Source organism: Zerene cesonia, chromosome 8 (genome assembly GCF_012273895.1).
Source record: "Zerene cesonia ecotype Mississippi chromosome 8, Zerene_cesonia_1.1, whole genome shotgun sequence".
Classification (NCBI taxonomy): Eukaryota; Metazoa; Arthropoda; class Insecta; order Lepidoptera; family Pieridae; genus Zerene; species Zerene cesonia.
In genome coordinates this window covers 8,517,846-8,536,777 of record NC_052109.1, presented here as the reverse complement: position 1 = coordinate 8,536,777, position 18,932 = coordinate 8,517,846, and the positions used below count along the sequence as shown (strand labels likewise).

The 18,932-nt window shown below is 39.0% G+C and overlaps 1 protein-coding gene across 1 annotated transcript in view; it reads left to right on the top strand.

The window, feature by feature from the left end:
- LOC119828435 (serine/threonine-protein kinase D1) overlaps positions 1-18,932 on the top strand; it is a 51,307-nt gene that overhangs the window by 29,015 nt on the left and 3,360 nt on the right. Inside the window, exons 2-12 of the mRNA XM_038350583.1 lie at positions 10,566-10,705; positions 11,694-11,838; positions 12,531-12,671; positions 12,981-13,156; positions 14,371-14,659; positions 15,422-15,522; positions 15,988-16,064; positions 16,480-16,609; positions 17,008-17,140; positions 17,481-17,836; positions 18,595-18,825. Coding sequence (XP_038206511.1) covers positions 10,583-10,705; positions 11,694-11,838; positions 12,531-12,671; positions 12,981-13,156; positions 14,371-14,659; positions 15,422-15,522; positions 15,988-16,064; positions 16,480-16,609; positions 17,008-17,140; positions 17,481-17,836; positions 18,595-18,825 — 1,902 coding nt within the window. The 5' untranslated portion in view covers positions 10,566-10,582. The remainder of the gene's footprint in view (positions 1-10,565; positions 10,706-11,693; positions 11,839-12,530; positions 12,672-12,980; positions 13,157-14,370; positions 14,660-15,421; positions 15,523-15,987; positions 16,065-16,479; positions 16,610-17,007; positions 17,141-17,480; positions 17,837-18,594; positions 18,826-18,932) is intronic.

The following is an 18,932-nucleotide window of genomic DNA, read 5'->3' as shown; positions in this document are numbered from 1 at the left end:
TCATATATCGCGGTTATTGCATTCATCAGATCAGATCGCGTCACACGGTTTTGTCACCTGCGACCGCTTTTCGTTATAATGGGATTCTTTTAATGTGTCCGTCTTATAAAATTTTTATGATCACTAATATGTTTATCAGAAAAATAACAGACAGTGAGTCACATGTCGCTTTAAAAGAGTTTTAACACGGTTTTAATCCAGATGGCAATGTGCTCAGTCAGTGTATACATATCTACATAATAATTTCATATAAAACACACGTTTTATCACTAATTTGTTGATAATGTCAAGATTGATGAGGTTTTGTTTCCACGAAGCCGCTGATCTCTATCCCCTGTTACGGCGTGTATAAAATAATGATAACTTTTCAATGTTCTGCATCGCGAAATGCAATTAAGCTATTTATCATTGCCAAAGTGTAGGCTATCAGCGTATAATTAAATTATATGTTTAATGAAACCAAAGGCCGCGGAAGGTTACCAAAACAGTTTACATATGAAATATATGAAATTTAAATATTTATTTGTTAAATTTAGCATTGGATAAGACTTGTAATTGTCACATGTGTTAATTCTATGACTAGACACACCCTCGGCTTCAGCCTTTGGTCGGTTCAATGAGGCTAGCCAGATTAACTTAACTCTATACCTGAGATCATCGCGCAAGTGTTCAAACGTTTGTTATTGACGTTAATTCGTTATTATTTAACCGGTTTAAGTAGCGGCAGCCAGTTTGGTTGGCTTGACATGTTCTTCGATTATATTATTGGTGCCTCTGTGTAGTTATTACAGGAAAACATATTTTATACAATAATATATACTAAATACATATGTTATTTATACAATATATAATAAATTATCTGACTTTCCTATAACCAGGAGAGATTTCCGAATCACGTAGGAATATCAAGGATAAAAAGTTGCTTATATGTTATTCCAGTTATCCAGCTATCTACCTACTAAATTTCATTGCAATCGATTTAGTAGTTTTGCGTGAAAGAGCAACAAACACACCCTACAAACTTTCGCATTTATAATATTATTAGGATAGGAATAGTAGGAAGTCTACTTTAAAGTATAAGTCTGCTTTAGAATCTAAATTAATACTGCAACGATAACAAAGTCGTCGGGCACAAGTCAAGCCGAGACAATTTCACTTAAGCGCACTAAACACACTCCAGGAGTTTGGTTCTCATTCGAAATTGGGGCAATTATCCATCAGCGAGATGTCACAAATTTATTGCAATGTGGCCCATTTGCATAACGCGTGTACTTATCGAGTTACACGTGCATTATTGGACACTTATTTGGTTCGTTGCGAAGTGACCTACATACAATTAGGGGTAGTTGGGCACTCTTTTGATGGGCTTTAGTTTTGAGAATGAGTTTGCCAGTTTCTGCCGCTGCAAAGATATTGAAAACGTTTACCAAAGATCTCGTTTTTGAGACTACAAACTTACTTTTTAACTAACGGTTACCCCATATAAGACTACAAACTTACTTTTTAACGGTTATCCCATATAACCAGTGTCCTGGCTATATGGGATAACCGTTAAACATACTTCTAGAGTGAACAGATTTATTCTGAAATGGAAATATAGATTTAAGAAATCCGCCCAGGGCAAATTGAAACACGTGAACTTGTGCATTGTATAATTTAATTTGACTTTAGAATTCTCGTGACTTTATATAAATCAAACTATTTGACATATAACAGTATACATATAATGATGTGTATAATGCCAATGTAGCGATTTAGTGATCATAATAAATATTGCATCTACCCAATACATAGGATATAAATAAAAAGATAGGGGAACATGATACATCTTAACGCATCAAAAAAGGGTTGGGTTCAGAGTTCTGACACTACACCTAGCTTAGGTTTTCCTCTTAGATTGAGTATAGACCTAAATGGCCAATATAAGCTCGTAGTATCTCGTATCAAGCGTCTGCAGATCGCGACCCCGCCGCGTCCGTAACCACGCGGAATTGCCGATGCTGTTATCAGCTGCTGATAAGCGGCTGATTTTTGTTTTATTGCTATTGTATTTGGTTTGAAGATGTTTTGTGATTCGACTTTACGAGGAAATTCGATGGTATTATTCATTTTAAAGTGTTTATCTGATTCTTTTGTTAAAGTGGGTTAGACCGTGTGTGTTATATCCTGGGTAGGTTTATAATGTGATCATTAATTGCTATGATTGTTTAAATAGTTACAAATAAGAGCTCTTCTTATTTGTAAATCTATTGTTATTCATTCAATTTTTGGTTACTCGTCATTGTGTGTTTGTTTTGGTGAGTTTTTGAAGTCAAAGTCTCGGTTATTTTTATATTGATATAGAATTTGTATATTGTATATTATGCCTTAGGTATCTACTTATGATGAAATTTAGCATTTATGATCCAATTAACATTTGACTCTATTCTATTGATATATATTATAGACATTATTAATATTTCGTTATGAGTCATTATCAAGTCAGTCGAGTAAGTTATACAGTCGATATGTTTATTTTATTTAATATATATATTATTATCGTGTACGCTTAACTTTTTATTCGAATATTAATGGATCGATTTTCAAAATCCGATCACGTATTGGTTAAAAAACAATCACCTACTGGATCACCTTATAGCGCGCTTGCCGTGCAAAGTTTCCTTCTCCCCACCCTTCCCAGTCCTTCTTTCCAGCCATCAATCATTTCCTCATCCTCAATATCCCCATTAAAAGCGGGCAGCGGATTCGCAGAGGCACGACCTCTGCTCTGTTCATGGGTGGTGGTGATCGCTTACCATCAGGCGAACCAGCAGCTCAGTTGCCCACTAATGGCATAAAAAAAAACGTCAGAGCAGGCGTCTTTTTTTGTCCCGATATCCCTACGGGATACGGACGCGGGGCGCAGCTAGTTTCCAATAAAAATCAATTGTCAAAATGGAAGCTATCACGCAAGGTGCGTGCTATCGGTGGCGGGTCAGCGATTGCCGTGGTGCGATAAGGCGTGCATCGTTATCACGGCACAGAAGTTTCGCCAATTTCGGCACATCTGTTTTGAGGTCGGCGCGTTATCTGCATGCCTACACGTGGACGGACATTTCCTGATGCAAGTTCTGGTTTCGCTCGGTTTTAACTTTGATTGTGTGGGTTTTTTACTAAATATATTTAATAAAATAATTAAAGCAATTTATATTAATTTTAACACGCGTAAACATTGAAATATTAAACAAAAAAAATATATATATTAAACATCTATTACGTTAACCCAATGTAAATTTAACATTAAACTTATTAATATTTACATTAAACTAAACCGCCGTCAAAGAGTCAGAATTAGATCATATTTAAATAGGAATGCAACATCTTTCAAATATAAAAATAATCATCAAAATCGGCTCACTCAGTCGAAAGTTTCCTTCTCTGGCCTATTTCCTTCTCCTAGCCCTTCCCAGTCCATTCCTTCTTTCCCGTCATCAATCCTTTTCTTACCCTTATCCCTTAAAAGCGGGCAGCGCATTTTCAGAGGTCTAAGCCTCTGCGAATGTTCATGGGCGGTGGTGATCGTTTAGCATCAGGCGAACCACCAGCTCAGTTGCCCGCTATGATATAAAAAAAAAAAAAGTTCTAAGGTAACAAACACAAAAGATACAGTCGAATTGAGAACCTTTTGTTTCAAGTCGGTTAAAATTTAAGATCTTTTGTAACGTATAATGAATTACTACTGCTGCATTCCAAAAGCTATCAATAAGCTCTCTATCTATTAAAACAATATTGAAATGAAGTTTGTGTGTTTGTTTGTTTAAACGCGCTTATCTCAGGTACAACTGTACCGTTTACAAAAATTCTTTCACCGTTGGATGTGTAGTCAATGTTATAACACTTTGTTGTAGAGATTCTTTTGGCAATTGGTTCTTCGAAAAACTATTTATTATATTTATCAGTTGTAAATTTTGAACGGTCGATTTTCTCTACGTGCCTTTAACTATCTGTTGTTTCCACACGTTGCTCGCAACAACAACATTCTGCTTGCTTCTTGAACGAATTGTGTTATTATTTCAATAATCAAAACCCTTAGTAGGTACCTACTCGTTTGTTTGTCCATCGGGAATCCATAAACTGCAGAAAGCAATTCCCAACCATTCGCAATTGTCGGAAAGGATAGATCAATCTATTAAAACATTCCGCTGGTAAACCAGCGTGTTTTTAAATCGATTACCGATGTAAAATGTTTAATTGCAAATCCATATTGTTTTGATAACTGGCGGCTGGTCTCAGCACGGGTGCGGCAGACAAAGCTGTGCGTGAAGACTAAACTAATGACGTCACGTATACTTACATTACAAGATCGTCCGTGTGATTAAGCAGACGAATGCTGGTCTGCTCTGCCCCGGGTTCGCTACTGTACAGGTATAGCCTATGAGTCTAATTCAGTGAAGATGCATGCATGCTTTCAAGTGGTGAAATAATTTTTGAAATCGGTCCAGTTACTTATGTTTGGAAGTTGGGCACGCTTTCACGCTGGTATGGTGATTGGGATAGCTGGAGGCTCGTTTCCTTTTCCTCACCCTTCCCCGTCCATTTTATTATTATTTTTTATTCTATATTAACCCCACGTTCATGGGCGCTGACGCGAGTTGCCCGCGTATGGCATAAAAATTTGTTTTCTGTGATATCATTACAAACATATATACAATACATGTATGTTTCATTTATAATATTAGTTTAAAAATAGAGTACTGTTCATTTCTTCTGCGTCGAATTTGAAAATGTCAAAATCGAAATAGTTTTCCATGACTTATTCTTTAATTTAACTAATTCAATAGAAGAGTTGCATGCAAGTCAGTTGCAATACATCTATCTATATAAGCAGAAGATGCTGCATGTGATAGCTCAGTGAAAGACAACAAATAGATTAAGGCTTACCAGCCACTGCGACGAAACGCAAGCGATTTCGGAATCGCTGAAAACGCAAAACCACGTGTTGGCGCGCACTACGATTGGCGTGTTGCTTAAATTTTCAATTCCATTCGAAACAATGCTTTTGTAAATGAATAGCAACGGGCGTCAGCATGGCGATGCTGATCAGTTTCTTAGTTACTACTGAATGTCGATTGGTACTGTATGTGAATGAATACATGACAGTATCTACCTATACCATTTGAAAGCTGAATAAAATCTCGATTACGGGTAGCTGCCGCGCGCGCGCCGCAAGTACTGTTGCTGTGTTGCTATGGGACACAAAAATACCGCGCGTTTACAAACCGTAGCGAAAATATAGCAAACTACTACTTTCAAATGAGTCACTGAAACTCGCTAATGCATACACTTGTTAAAAAAATCTGTGTCTGTGTAACATTTTTTCTACGGCTCCTCACAAATTTGACGCATTCATTTATCATTCATCATTTACGAACGGCTGCGGCGATTAAGTAAGAAAGAAAGAAAATACGTTTATTATGACACATACAGGTAAATATAACAAGGTCATTATTATAATTAAAATATATATATGTGTTTACGATTCGCGGCTGTTTAGTCGCAGCGCGTGCCAAGCCTAACGCTTATGAAATTCACCCATCGCTACATTAACGGCATTACGCAAACGCGTCATGTGCAGATTAGAGGACAATAACAGATAAAAACAACGTGTAAACAAAACAATTTGCTCACAGCGAGTGCGAGAGGTCGCGCCACGTGGGCGGGGTGGGTCGAAAACTATTGTGTTGTTGCTCGTGTATGGGAAGAATGTGAGATCGTGTCTCATTCGTTTGGATGTAAATAACATTATAATTATTGTTATAACAATATTTTTTAACACTTAAACCCGTCCGCGGATAAACGATAGATTTTAAATTTAATTGTTTCAGTTTCAGTTTGTTATTTGTTACTGGCTAGGCATTTTTGAATCTAGAAAATGCTATTTTAATGATTTGTAACCTTACCTGCTTACATAATTTAAGTCACACAATTGAGACAAATCTCTTTGAGTATAAAATTCATGAAGCCATTTGCGGTTTTAGCCGAAGAGCGAGAGTGAGAGAGATTAGAAAAACGTTACATATTATATTCGGAAACAAACAGTTGTAAATAGGATTTACTAGCTTTCTGTTCTTTGAGAATGCAATCTACTACGACTTTTTGCCTGATTGGTAAAAAGTAGCCAGTATAAAAGCAATTTCAAGTAAAATGAAGAAAAAATTATCTCCTCGGATAATCCATTTACTCTTTGATTAAAGAATAGACGCTTATCCCATCCCTATAGCGAATGATAAGAGAGATGATAACGCGTATTGTAATTATAAACGGAAGGGTGTGAGGTTACGGCACGTGGGGATATGTTTGTTTGTTCGTTTGCACTCCAGAAATCAGTGGGTCGTAGCTTGCCCTTGACTCGATGACAGTCATGATGATAAGGGATTTAGGTAAGATAGTACACGCGCTCACCGTTTGATTTAAAGGTAACAATAAAAGACATTGTGCAGGTTATAGGCAGAAAACTGCATCTATGTTGTTAGAAAATTAAATGAAACCCACCTGCCTATCGGATGATATTACTTCCTACTATGAACGAGACATTTTGAAAGTATAGATAGACTAGCTACGTCACGCGGTTTCACCCGCGTAAGTCCGTATGCCGTAGGTATATCGGGATAAAAAGTTTCCTATATGTCATTTCAGTTGTCCAGCAGTCTACGTACCAAATTTTATTGCAATCGGCTCAGTAGTTTTTGCGTGAAAGAGCAACAAACACACACACATCCTTACAAACTTTCGCATTGATAATATTAGTAGAAAGTAGTGAAGTGACGCTACGCTGGTAACAGCTAGTAATTATATAAATTTGTGTATGTATATTATGCTATTTTCCCCAAAACCCTAAGGACAATTATCTCAGTATTGTGGATGCAGTTTTATCTAATACTACTAGTATTATAAACGCGAACGTTCGTAACTGTGGTTGGTTGGGTGGACGAATGAATGTTTGTTACTCTTTTAAGCGAAAACGACTCATTATATCTGTATGAAATTTGTTTCAGAGATAGATAATAGTCTGTTTTAGCACATAGTTTGTTACTCTTTCAAGCGAAAATGACTCATCATATCTGTATAAAATTTGTTTCAGAGATAGATAATAGTCTGTTTTAGCACATAGTTTGTTACTCTTTCAAGCGAAAACGACTCATCATATCTGTATAAAATTTGTTTCAGAGATAGATAATAGTCTGTTTTAGCACATAGGCTTACTTATATAACTTACTTATACTTTTAACCCGGGTGGTACACGCGAGTGACCCCGCGGGTTACAGCTAGTATAACATTAGAGATGTCGTCCGGGGCACCGTCTCATAGGCCACCTGTGTATTACAGGTGATGCTGATCAGATCACATGTTACACTGAGTCATCTTAAGAGCTTTCGAGGTCATTCTCTCGATGTCAAATGTCGGAGGAGCTGGTTCCACATGTCTGGGCGTTTCCTTGCTTATCTGTTTGCGTGCACTTCTATCACACGACGCTGCGTCACATTATCATTGAAGATACTGTGATAATGCAAGAGTTTCTCTTGCTTAGATGTTAGTAGAATATTTTTTGCGTATCGACATTAAGTTTCATTATTTTTTATTGTAATCAATTTCGGTTTCTTATTATTTATCACTTGTTTGTCAAATGCTTTGAAAATTCAAACGACAATGGGTTTTTTTGTGAAAATCCCTAAATAGAAAGGTTACTATGAGTCGTGGAAATTAGAAAAAAAAAACAGTCGCGAACGAAACGTTTTTACGGAAATATCTAAAAGAGCGTCAGACGAAGCCTTAAAAACGTTTCGAAGCTTAATTACCGCCGGATAGAGTTACTTAAATTCAAGCGAGGCTCTTTCGTCGCAGCTTATAATCGAGTTAACTTTGAAAGACATTCTGGGAAAATATGTTTAAGCGAGGGAGCGTTGGCTGTACGCGAAAAATTAACAATGCTAATGATGAGAAAGAATAGAAAAAATTTGATCACGAAGCGGGATTCGAACCCGCGTTTTTTGCCTAACCGTAGCAACGCCTAGCCTCTCGGGCCTCGCTAGCTCTTTTCTATTCTTTCAAAATTTCTCATTTATAAAGCATTTCAATGCTATAAAACTAAAAATTAAAATGCTAATGATGCTCTTAAAATATATCTATTTGTTTAGTTCTATTGTTGTACCTGGGAGGATTCGTTTTCGTCCTACAAAATATTCTTTACTTTGGTTATATTATCTTATACCTTTAAACGAGCAATTCTTGTATATATATATATATATATATATATATATATATATATATATATATATATATATATATATATATATATATATATATAATTGGGATCTCGGAATCGGCTCCAACGATTTTCATGAAATTTAGTATATAGGGGTTTTCGGGGGCGATAAATCGATCTAGCTAGGATTTTTTTTTAGAAAATGTCATATTCGTGTTTTTTTTTTCCTGACATCTATTGGTGAATAATAATACTATTTTGCTTCGTAGATAGCTGGACAACTGAAATAATGTCATATTCGTGTTTTATTCGTGTTTTTTTTTCTGACATCTATTGGTGAATAATAATACTATTTTGCTTCGTAGATAGCTGGACAACTGAAATAACACATAGGCACTTTTTATACCGATATTCCTACGGGATACGGTTACGCAGCACGCTTACGCGGTTTCAACCGCGGGTCACAGCTAGTGTTCATTAACAGCCCATATATGTGCCCACAGCTGGGACACAGGCCTCCTATGGTTATATGGTTCAGGCCATAATCTACCACGCTGGCCAAGTGCGGGTTGGCAGATGTCACATGTCGTCGAACTTCTGATTCTTGGACATGCCGGTTGCCTCACGATGTTTTCCTTCGCCGTTTTAAGCAGTGGTGATGCAATTCACGTGTGCAGATAAATTGAAAAATCAATTTATTTCTGCACGCTCGCCCAGCCTCGAACCCCGACTTTTTCGATTTTGCAGTCCGAGTTCACACCATTAAACCACCACTGCTTTTTTGTATTTTTACATTATGTCATTGTATTTAATATCATCTTAATCTATTTGAAAACGACCTATTCTAATGTTAAGTTTTAAAAAATCCTATCCAAAGGTTGCCCGGCAGAGATCGCTTATAAGCGATAAGGCCGGCTATTTAACCTGATAAATTTTTCGTTCCTGTGTTGGTATCTTTAATGTTCATATATGTAGGTATTTTGGATAATGTTGTTTGTTTATTATTATTTTATGTAAACGGTATTAACAATTTTTTCCACTTCAATTTATTGTCAGAAGATAATAAAGATCGGCAAACTGATATATTATTTATAATTGATAAGGCAAAACAGATCGGGACTGATATGAGAATTTAGACTGTTTGTGATGGAGAAGCTCGTGAATAATCTATAATATTTAATTAGATATACGTACAATTATTCTAATCCTACATAATGCATTTGAGGTTTTGTTTATTGCAAAAACAACTGGATCAATTTTGAAAAATTCTTTGAAAGCTGCATTTTCACTGGGTGACATCACTATCGATACATAGTATAAAACGTCGTATTCCGCGTGTGTGTAGTAACGCGCAGCGCGTAGTCTGTGCTTGTCTATATATGCTTAGAACTTTAAAATCAAGCAAATATATTGATGAGGTTTTTTTAATAGATAAAGTTATTAAAGAGGAAGGTTTATATGTATAATTAAACATCCATTAAACTTCCGAATTTAACGTCCGCTGTATCTACCACGTGCACGCTGCATAGCCGAGGCGGACCGCTAGTAATGAAAATGTAGATGAAACAGATAATTTACCTTGAGATACAAAAAAGTCCCCGAGCTCAATCAAACAAAACAAAAAATCAGAGGTTTTGGTTATCAGAGGTTACGCGAGGTGCATTTATTTAAAGCTGCGATTAAAGTGTTTTGTTGTTGGGCATTTATTACGTAATTGTATGCGCTTGCATTGGGAATCATGTCTTCCATTTGAAAACAAATAAATGTAAAGAAATGTGTATTATTTTTTCGTTTGCATATCTCGAATCCGGGTTCTAGGTCGATTGATCTGAACCTTTTTCGGATTGGCAGGCGAAATTATCTCATTATAGTTTGAATTTTGACTAAGAGAACAGGACTGATGCATGGAGGTAACATACCAAATACCTACCTATGAAATATATTATATACTGTACACTCTGTTGTTGAAGTGAAGCTTAATATGATGCAAGTTAGATGAGGTACTATGAGGAAACAGGTAGGAGGTACATCAGGTCACCAAAAGGTTGCTCAGGAGAAGAAATCTGATAGCCTAGATGGATAAAGACATTTTAATTAAGTTAATATGTTTTTTAACTCACACACACAAACACACACACACACACACACACACACACACACACACACACACACACACACACACACACACACACACACACACACACACTGACACAGAAAAACTTGTCTTTCTACGTTTTCATATAGTATTCATACGATGTTGTCTCATGTTCTAAAGATTAAAATATAAGTGAAATTATACTAAATATCAATGTATAAATTCCAGAGTGAGCGGCGCGGAGGATGGAGGACGAGATAACGTTCCTCTTCCAGCTGGGAGTGATGCGCGACGCGGTGTCGGCGCCCGCGCACCGGCTGACGCTCGCGCACCTCAAGGAGTTGGCCGTTAAGTTTGTGCATGAAAAGGTATTGCAATATTGGATAAATCGCTCGAATTAAGACTAACACATATTACACTTGTATTCAAAATTTTCTTTTATAGCTATTACACGCAGAGTTGATACAATTTTTGCAGGTCCATTTATTTCACTAAACATTTCAAAATAGTGGGATAGTAAAATGTTGTTAAAATTATACACTATTTCCAATTGTAATAGGTCTCGCTGAAAATTAACGCTCTTGGATTTGCAGCGAGTCCCAAAACAAAATAATAATAATAATAATAATAAAATCTTTATTTTGCCAAAACATACCTTACATATCTATGTACATTGCCTCTTAAACTAGAAAAAAAAAAAATCTGTATCTTAAGAGCCAACGTTCCTCCTTATAAAAGTAAATCCATATTTAAATGTGCAAGCAAAACAAAAATTTAATTAGGTTCAAAAACAAAAATAAATTAATTTCTACAGTTGCTTAACACGTAAAAAATAAAAAATAAAAAATATAAAAGTACGTGTGTGTGTGTGTGTGTGTGTGTGTGTGTGTGTGTGTGTGTGTGTGTGTGTTTTAGCTTGTACATGCTTAACAAAGTACTTATATATTTTTTTTAAAGATATATACATCCCTGAAAAAGCAGTGGTGGCTCAGTGGTGAGAACCGCGGACTTCAAAATCGATAAGTCAGGGTTCGATACCGGGCGAGCGTGCAGGAAATAAATTAGATTTTTCAATTTGCGCATGTAGGTAACATCACCACTGCTTAAAACGGTGAAAGAAAACATCGTGAGGAAACCGGCATGTCCAAGAATCAAAAGTTCGACGACATGTGACATCCGCCAACTCGCACTTGGCCAGCGTGGTGGATTATGGCCTGAACCCTCATAGGAGGCCTGTGTCCCAGCAGTGGGAACAATAGAAGGGCTGATGATGATATACATTCTTTTGCCATATTTTTTTTCATCACCTCCACTATACAATATGTTTCTATGATTGATGATGATGAATCCCCTTAGATCCCAGATAACGGTCTGAACCGGCTGTCGGACCGCATCCTGCTGTTCCGGCACGACTACTGCTCGCCGAACGTGCTGCAGCTGATCAACTCGTGCACCGACGTCACCGACGAGACCCTTGTCGAGATCGTGCTCACTGCTAACCGTGAGTGTGACGCAATTTGCTTATACTGACCAAATTGATAGTCATTAGGTTTCGGATCAGAAGCATCCGGCTCGAAGGACCATGAAAAGGATCTGGTTGTAATGGTATAATATCGTGAAATATGACCGATGCGGCGAAGTTATAATGGTTTTTTGAACCCGCGCTGCATGAACTGGTGGCTGACGGAATATTGATTTTAAATTATAATGGAATTAATTACGCTATCTTACACTTGAACTACAACCTAGGCATTATAATGTCCAATTCAGTTTGCCTCAAACAGATTGTATTGAATAGTGCCTTCTTAGTATTTTTATGGTATGTATCAAGCTGAAAACTATACATCTCCACACGTGCATGCATCTATGTCAAATTATCAGGATTCAACAGCATTATATTTTTAGGTGATTAATTTCCGTGGTACTTTCTTTGCTTATAACTAGAAACATTGTTTTATTAGTGATTGGCAGAGAACGATTTGTTTTGTTTTAATTTCTTTTTTTTTTTGACCAAGTTTGTATTTATATTGTTAGGGTGTTAGTTACAATGGGGCTGACAAACTGCGTGACAAACAGCGGGCTTATAAACCATTGTTTATGGTTTAAAAGCTCGCTAATGTAGTATAGTAAATATAGTATTTAATAAGAATTGTCGTGCAAGAGTAATTTATCGCTATCATCAACCCAAACCAGCGGTGCTATGCGACGGCGGCGCGGAGGCGCCCGCGGCGCGGCCGCACGCGCTGGCGGTGCACTCGTACAAGGCGCCCACCTTTTGCGACTTCTGCGGCGAGATGCTGTTCGGCCTGGTGCGCCAGGGGCTCAAGTGTGAAGGTGAGAATGTCTTTTTAACGATTTAAAATTTCTAATTCCTATTATATAAAAAAAATGATATCGAAAAGTGAACGAAAATAGACACCTTATATTTATAATAGACGAAGATATTAGTGTCTATCTATTAAATTAACGTATCATTAGCTAAAAGGTGTAGTTTATGTTTTTAAATTGCCATAATTAATAGATACTACCCTCAATTTGTTTGTTTTTTTTTCTTATCCTTCTCGTACGTACACCGCCCAGTGAATTGTATTCCATTGTACGTGATTCGTTTTGTAATATTTTCTTCCCGTAACATATTTGCAGGTTGCGGCTTAAACTACCACAAGCGATGCGCAGTCAAAGTACCCTCCAACTGCGAGTCGCCGGTGGGGGGCGCGGGGGCGGCGGGCGGCGGGGCGAGCGCGCGCCGCCAGTCGGCCGCGCCGCGCAGCCCGTCGCGGACGTCCGCGCAGAGCCACGCGTCGCACGACGACTCGCTGGTAAGACGCCTCGCTGATCTCGTCACGGGCAATCATTGATCATTTGAAATTTAAATTAATTTTTATTATGATTGATTTATACGATAAAAAATTTCATGTATTCATAGATTTAGCTATCTTTTGTGATTGACATTTATTTTTATTTATATAAGATTTGATTGATACGCTTAAAGATCTCTTGCAATAATGAGTGTAATAACTGTATTTTTTTTCTTTAATAATTTTTTTACTGTTGTAAGTTGATACTTTAATGACAGATGATGGTGATATTGTTTAAACAATAATTTTGACTATTTTTAAACCTTTTTAAGAATATCAATATCGAATAAAAAATTTTATTTAGCAAATCGATTTTTATATAATAAAAGAGATAAAACAGCTCAACAAACACGTTGTATGAATATAATAGAAATTTGTATTATTATCGTAAGATGTGCAAGAGTCCATCTCTAAAATACTTCCATATCTCGAAGAATATCCTGTATTTACTTAAAGTTATTCAAGACTTATTGATATGAATCTCTTTATACATTCCAGATTTCTTATATTTTATAGTTTATTTTTATTAATGTACTGCTGATGAATCATTCCACGTTATGAATCTTGTGATTTTTATAATTTTGATTATTATATTTCTTAATGCTGTTTTGCATCCGAACATTACAAATATAAGTTTATTCTGTGAAATAAAGTTTAAACTAACCTCTTTTATTGGGTGGTGGGTGGAACTAACCACTATTGTAATCAATTTTATATTTTTATATTAAAATAAATACTTTATATAATAGACAATTTTGAGTTTTATTTACGACCTCACCCACCATCCAATATATAACGCATAAATTAGTATTTCTTTGAAAATTAATGAATAGCTTTCAAATTTAAGAGTTTTAGAATTACATGATTAATAGAAATAACACAAGAAACAAACTCATTATAAACGTGCGGCACTTTGAAGGAAGCTTTAAGTAAGCTAAAATGAATTTGCATAAGGTAATAAATAAAGTTTTTTTTAACAATATATACACATCACACATCATCCCACAATTAAATCGATACAAACAAGCGAAATACTGCATAAAAACCAAATTTATACACTTTTCCTCTTATTCATTCAAATCAACAGAAGTGCTGTCGAATCGTCAAAAAAACAATTTTACCAAAGTGCAAAGAGCCGAAAAAAAAAATAGTTTTTTTTTCCAACCGTCGCGCAGGCGGGCAGCGCGGGTGCGCAGGCGGGCAGCGTGGGCAGCGCGGGCGCGCAGGCGGGCAGCGCGGGCAGCGCGCGCACGCAGTGGGCGGGGCGCAGCGCGTCGGCCGGCATCCCGCACACGTTCGCGGTGCACTCGTACACGCGGCCCACCGTGTGCCGGCTCTGCAAGCGGCTGCTGCGCGGCCTGTTCAAGCAGGGCCTGCAGTGCCGCGACTGCCGCTACAACGCGCACCGCAAGTGCGCGCCGCTCGTGCCCAAGGACTGCGGCGGCGAGCTCAGGGACCTCCACGGTACTTGCCTTGCTGCGAACAGACAAGGGGACCGGGGGGGAGGGGGGACAAAGTGGAGGTGGTTGGGTCGAACGTTGGATAAATAACGTAGGCACGAGTCCTACGAATACGCACTGTTTTTAAGTGGACTTCTAGTTTTTATACGATGCGCCAGCTTAACAAGTTATGAAAGGCGACATCTGTATCTTAAATGACAACTCATTCATCAAACAGTCGTGCTGTCGTCTCTGGAGCTGTGCAATTAAATGTCACTTGATGTCTCTAAACTCCATCGAACGACGAGCCCCCAGATTTATATACGATTCTTCTATCCTTGGTAGAGACCCCACACCCTGCTTGTAGGTGTATTCCCGGGTCCGCCACCAGGGCGGCGGATTTGTAGAGGAGAGCTGGAAGAGACGCGTTTAAAGTTGGGTTAGATGGGTCACGTGCGCAGGAGTCTCTACACAAAGTTTAATATTTATGTATTTCCAATAGTTGGATATGAAGGATTCTTAACTTGTGCAAACATCATAAATTACTGTACGATTTACTTAAGTACAATAAAGTTCAAGAAAGGTTAATTTCAACTAAAATTCCCGTGTCACAATTTTTGTTACCAAACTCCTCCGCAACGGCTGGACCGATTAATGTGAAATTTTGTATGCATATTGGGTATGTCTGAGAATCATCCAACATCTTTTTTTCATACCCCTAAATGATAAGAGAGGCGGAACAGCGTTAGTCGGGTCAGCTATATATATATAAACAAATACGTTCCAGAGTTCCAGGACAGCTGCAGCACGAGCAGCGAGCTGTCGGACGGCACGCGCGCGCTGCACGACGACGAGTCGGACGACGGCGAGCCGGAGGGGGGGCACGAGGTAGCCTTGCAGGCTCTATCTTACCTTACTTACTGATTTTAGACACACTTAGGCATAGACATAGACAAAGACACAGACAAAGATATAGACAAAGATGTAGACATAGACAAAGATATAGACATGGGCAAACATTTGTTCACCATAGTAAATAGATATAGACAAAGACATAGATAAAGACACAGACAAAGATATAGACATAGGCAAACATTTCATTTCAACCCAAGAACACATACAACAACTAACAAAAAAGGACAAAATTTACGAAGAGAGAAATAAGAAATATTATACAATAATAAATATTTTTTATTTTTTTGCGCCCTCTGTTGAGTTCTGTATGAGATTTTGTACAGAGATAGACAGTCTGGCTAACACTTAGGCTACATTTAAAGCAGCAGTAAAGCCGCAGGTTCGGGCTGCTAGTTTGTTTCTAATATTATATTCACAAAATAAATTCTAATATTCCAGCCGGTGCAGCTGCGGCGAAGCGAGGCGGAAGCCGAGGAGGAGCCGCAACGGGACACCACGCCCAGTAGACCGAGCAGGTATACTGCTCTAACTACTTTCATATCCTAGATAAGACCTCGTAGATTATTCAATATCGTAATAGATATATATAAAGTTATTACATTCACATGCGGGCGTGGTCCACCTTTAGTTAAGGACAATAAGAATTAGGTCTATACATAGTCAGAACTGGATGAAATTTATATGTGGTCTCATATAGGCGGTAGGAATCAGCTTTCAAATAAAAAAAGATCATTGTTACCGTTCGCCCAGTGACACGTTATGAGGTAACAAACACATAAAATATACAATCGAATTTATAACCTCCTTATTTGAAGTCGGTTAAAATCTGTACTTAAAAACTAACAAATTGACAACTCAATCTGTTAATTTTTTTGCATGAAACAAATAATGCTGTACCAAGTGTTATGTTAAGATGCCTTTAATGTCCAGTTCATCATCATCGCCGAGCGCCAACATACCGCTGATGCGCATCGTGCAGTCGGTGAAGCACACCAAGAAGCGCGAAGGCCAGTGGCTCAAGCAGGGCTGGCTCGTGCACTTCACCAACAAGGACACCACTGTATGTTGACCTCTGCACATATTGTCAAACTGCATTTCCTGTCCTATTAAAAATTTAACAAACCTTCAGTATGTGAGAATGGATACTTTTTCTTTTATCTAGTGAAAACCTTAACGGTTATAGCTTTAATAATTCTTGTCTGGAAGTCGAGCCAGCTTCGACACGAATTGGGTCAGCTCGCACCGGAGAAGTCCCACACTCCCACAGAAGAGCGGTGGGAAATAGTAGCAAGCGAATGCTACTGTGTTTTGTACGGTGAAGCGGGTAGCTAGAAGCCCAAATACTTTTCCTTATCCTACCCAGTCCTTTGCACTGTTCTTTGAACATTTTTTTCCTTTATTCCTATTTTCTTGTGCTGGTGTTACATGTTATTTATTGAAGTGTATGATACTACCCAGGTCCGCAGACACTATTGGCGCATGGACAGCAAGAGCATCACGATGTTCACGTCGGAGCACGGCACCAAGTACTACAAGGAGGTGCCGCTCAACGAGATTCTCGCCATCGACACCGCGAGGCAGCCGCACTCGGGTGAGCTCTCCGAGATAATGCTCTCTGGGAACTGAAACTGTCTCTGGGCATCTGGCCGTTGTTAGGTGGTCATCAATGAATGCTTTAACTGCGGTCAGGATATAGAAAATGAGTGTTCTAATTGTGTCTGTCAGCATTTGACTGTTGGCAGATGCTCGTCAAGGAGGCTTTTAGCTCTCTCAATATTTTGCTGTTGTCAGAGGATAATTAATGAGTGTTTTACCTGTGTCGGTCACGATTAGATTGTTATCAGATTATAGTCAACTCAGTCTGTCAATATTTAACTGTTGTTAGATAATATATATAAATAGTAATCTTCTGTATATGTCGGATACGTCAGACGTGATGCACTGCTTCGAGCTGCGCACGGCCAACGTGGACTACCTGGTGGGCGCGGAGGAGGGCGGGTGCGCGCCGCCCGAGTCGGGGCTGGGCGCCTACCTGGCGCGCTCCTGGGAGACCGCCATCCGCCACGCGCTGCTGCCGCTGCTGCAGCCGCCGCAGCCGCGCCGCGCGCCCGGCGAGCCCGCGGGGGCGGAGCCCGACGGCGCGGGGCCCGCGGGCGCCGGCGCCGGCGGCCGCGCCGAGATGGCGCAGCTCTACCAGATCCACCCCGACGAGGTGCTCGGCTCGGGCCAGTTCGGCATCGTGTACGCCGGCCTGCACCGCGCCTCCGCGCGCCCCGTCGCCATCAAGGTGCCGCCCACACGCACACGCACGCACGCACGCGCAACACACACTCGCATGTAGTTGCGAGCCACACGCACTAACATACACACGTACCACGCACACGTAACATATACACACACACATGCAACTGGTACTAACACGCCGATCAGGCAGCACACATCGACACCGCATGCAGATGCGGTCTACGCACTTGCAACTCCCTAAATTTAAAATCCTTTACTGGACCTTAGATATGAAATCTTTAAATCAAATGTCAAAATTGAACTAAAATAATTGTCAAGTATCTAGATGACCGAGCTTTGCTCGGTTTAACTTCGTGAAGTTAGATTGTTTATAAACGTTTTTTTCCAAGATCGTTTAGGCATTTTTAAGTGAACACGTGCATTAAGAAAACACAAAACAATATAAACAATTTGTCTAACCTCAAAGCAAACACTCGTTGACTTCGCTGGAACTTTAATTATTCGCAAATAGATGTCAGGAACAGACATAATAAATTGGGACTGCTCAAACCTATTTGTTAAAAAAGTAAGATTGAGTCGATAAAACACGAATATGACATTTTCTAAAAAAGATTCCTAACTAGATCAATTTATCGCCCCCGGAACCCATTAAATTTCATGTAAATCGTTGGATCCGATTCCGAGATTACAATTAAATATATATATATACAAGAATTGCTCGTTTTAGGATACAAGATAAACACATTACATGTTAGACCTGAGTTTTGCTGTAACACTAAAACTTGACGCGTATCGAAACAGGTGATAGACAAGCTGCGGTTCCCCACGAAGCAGGAGGCGCAGCTGAAGAACGAGGTGGCGATCCTGCAGAACCTGTCGCACCCGGGCGTCGTCAACCTGGAGCGCATGTTCGAGACGCCCGAGCGCATCTTCGTGGTGATGGAGCGCCTGCGCGGGGACATGCTCGAGATGATCCTCTCGCACGAGCGCGGCCGCCTGCCCGAGCGCATCACCAAGTTCGTGGTGGCGCAGGTACGTGCCGTCGCATACTACACTTGTCAACCAACTTTCAAAAAGGTGAAATATTTTGAATGAAGCTATTTTTGATGATTCCTTTCATATTCAAAATCTGTTAATTG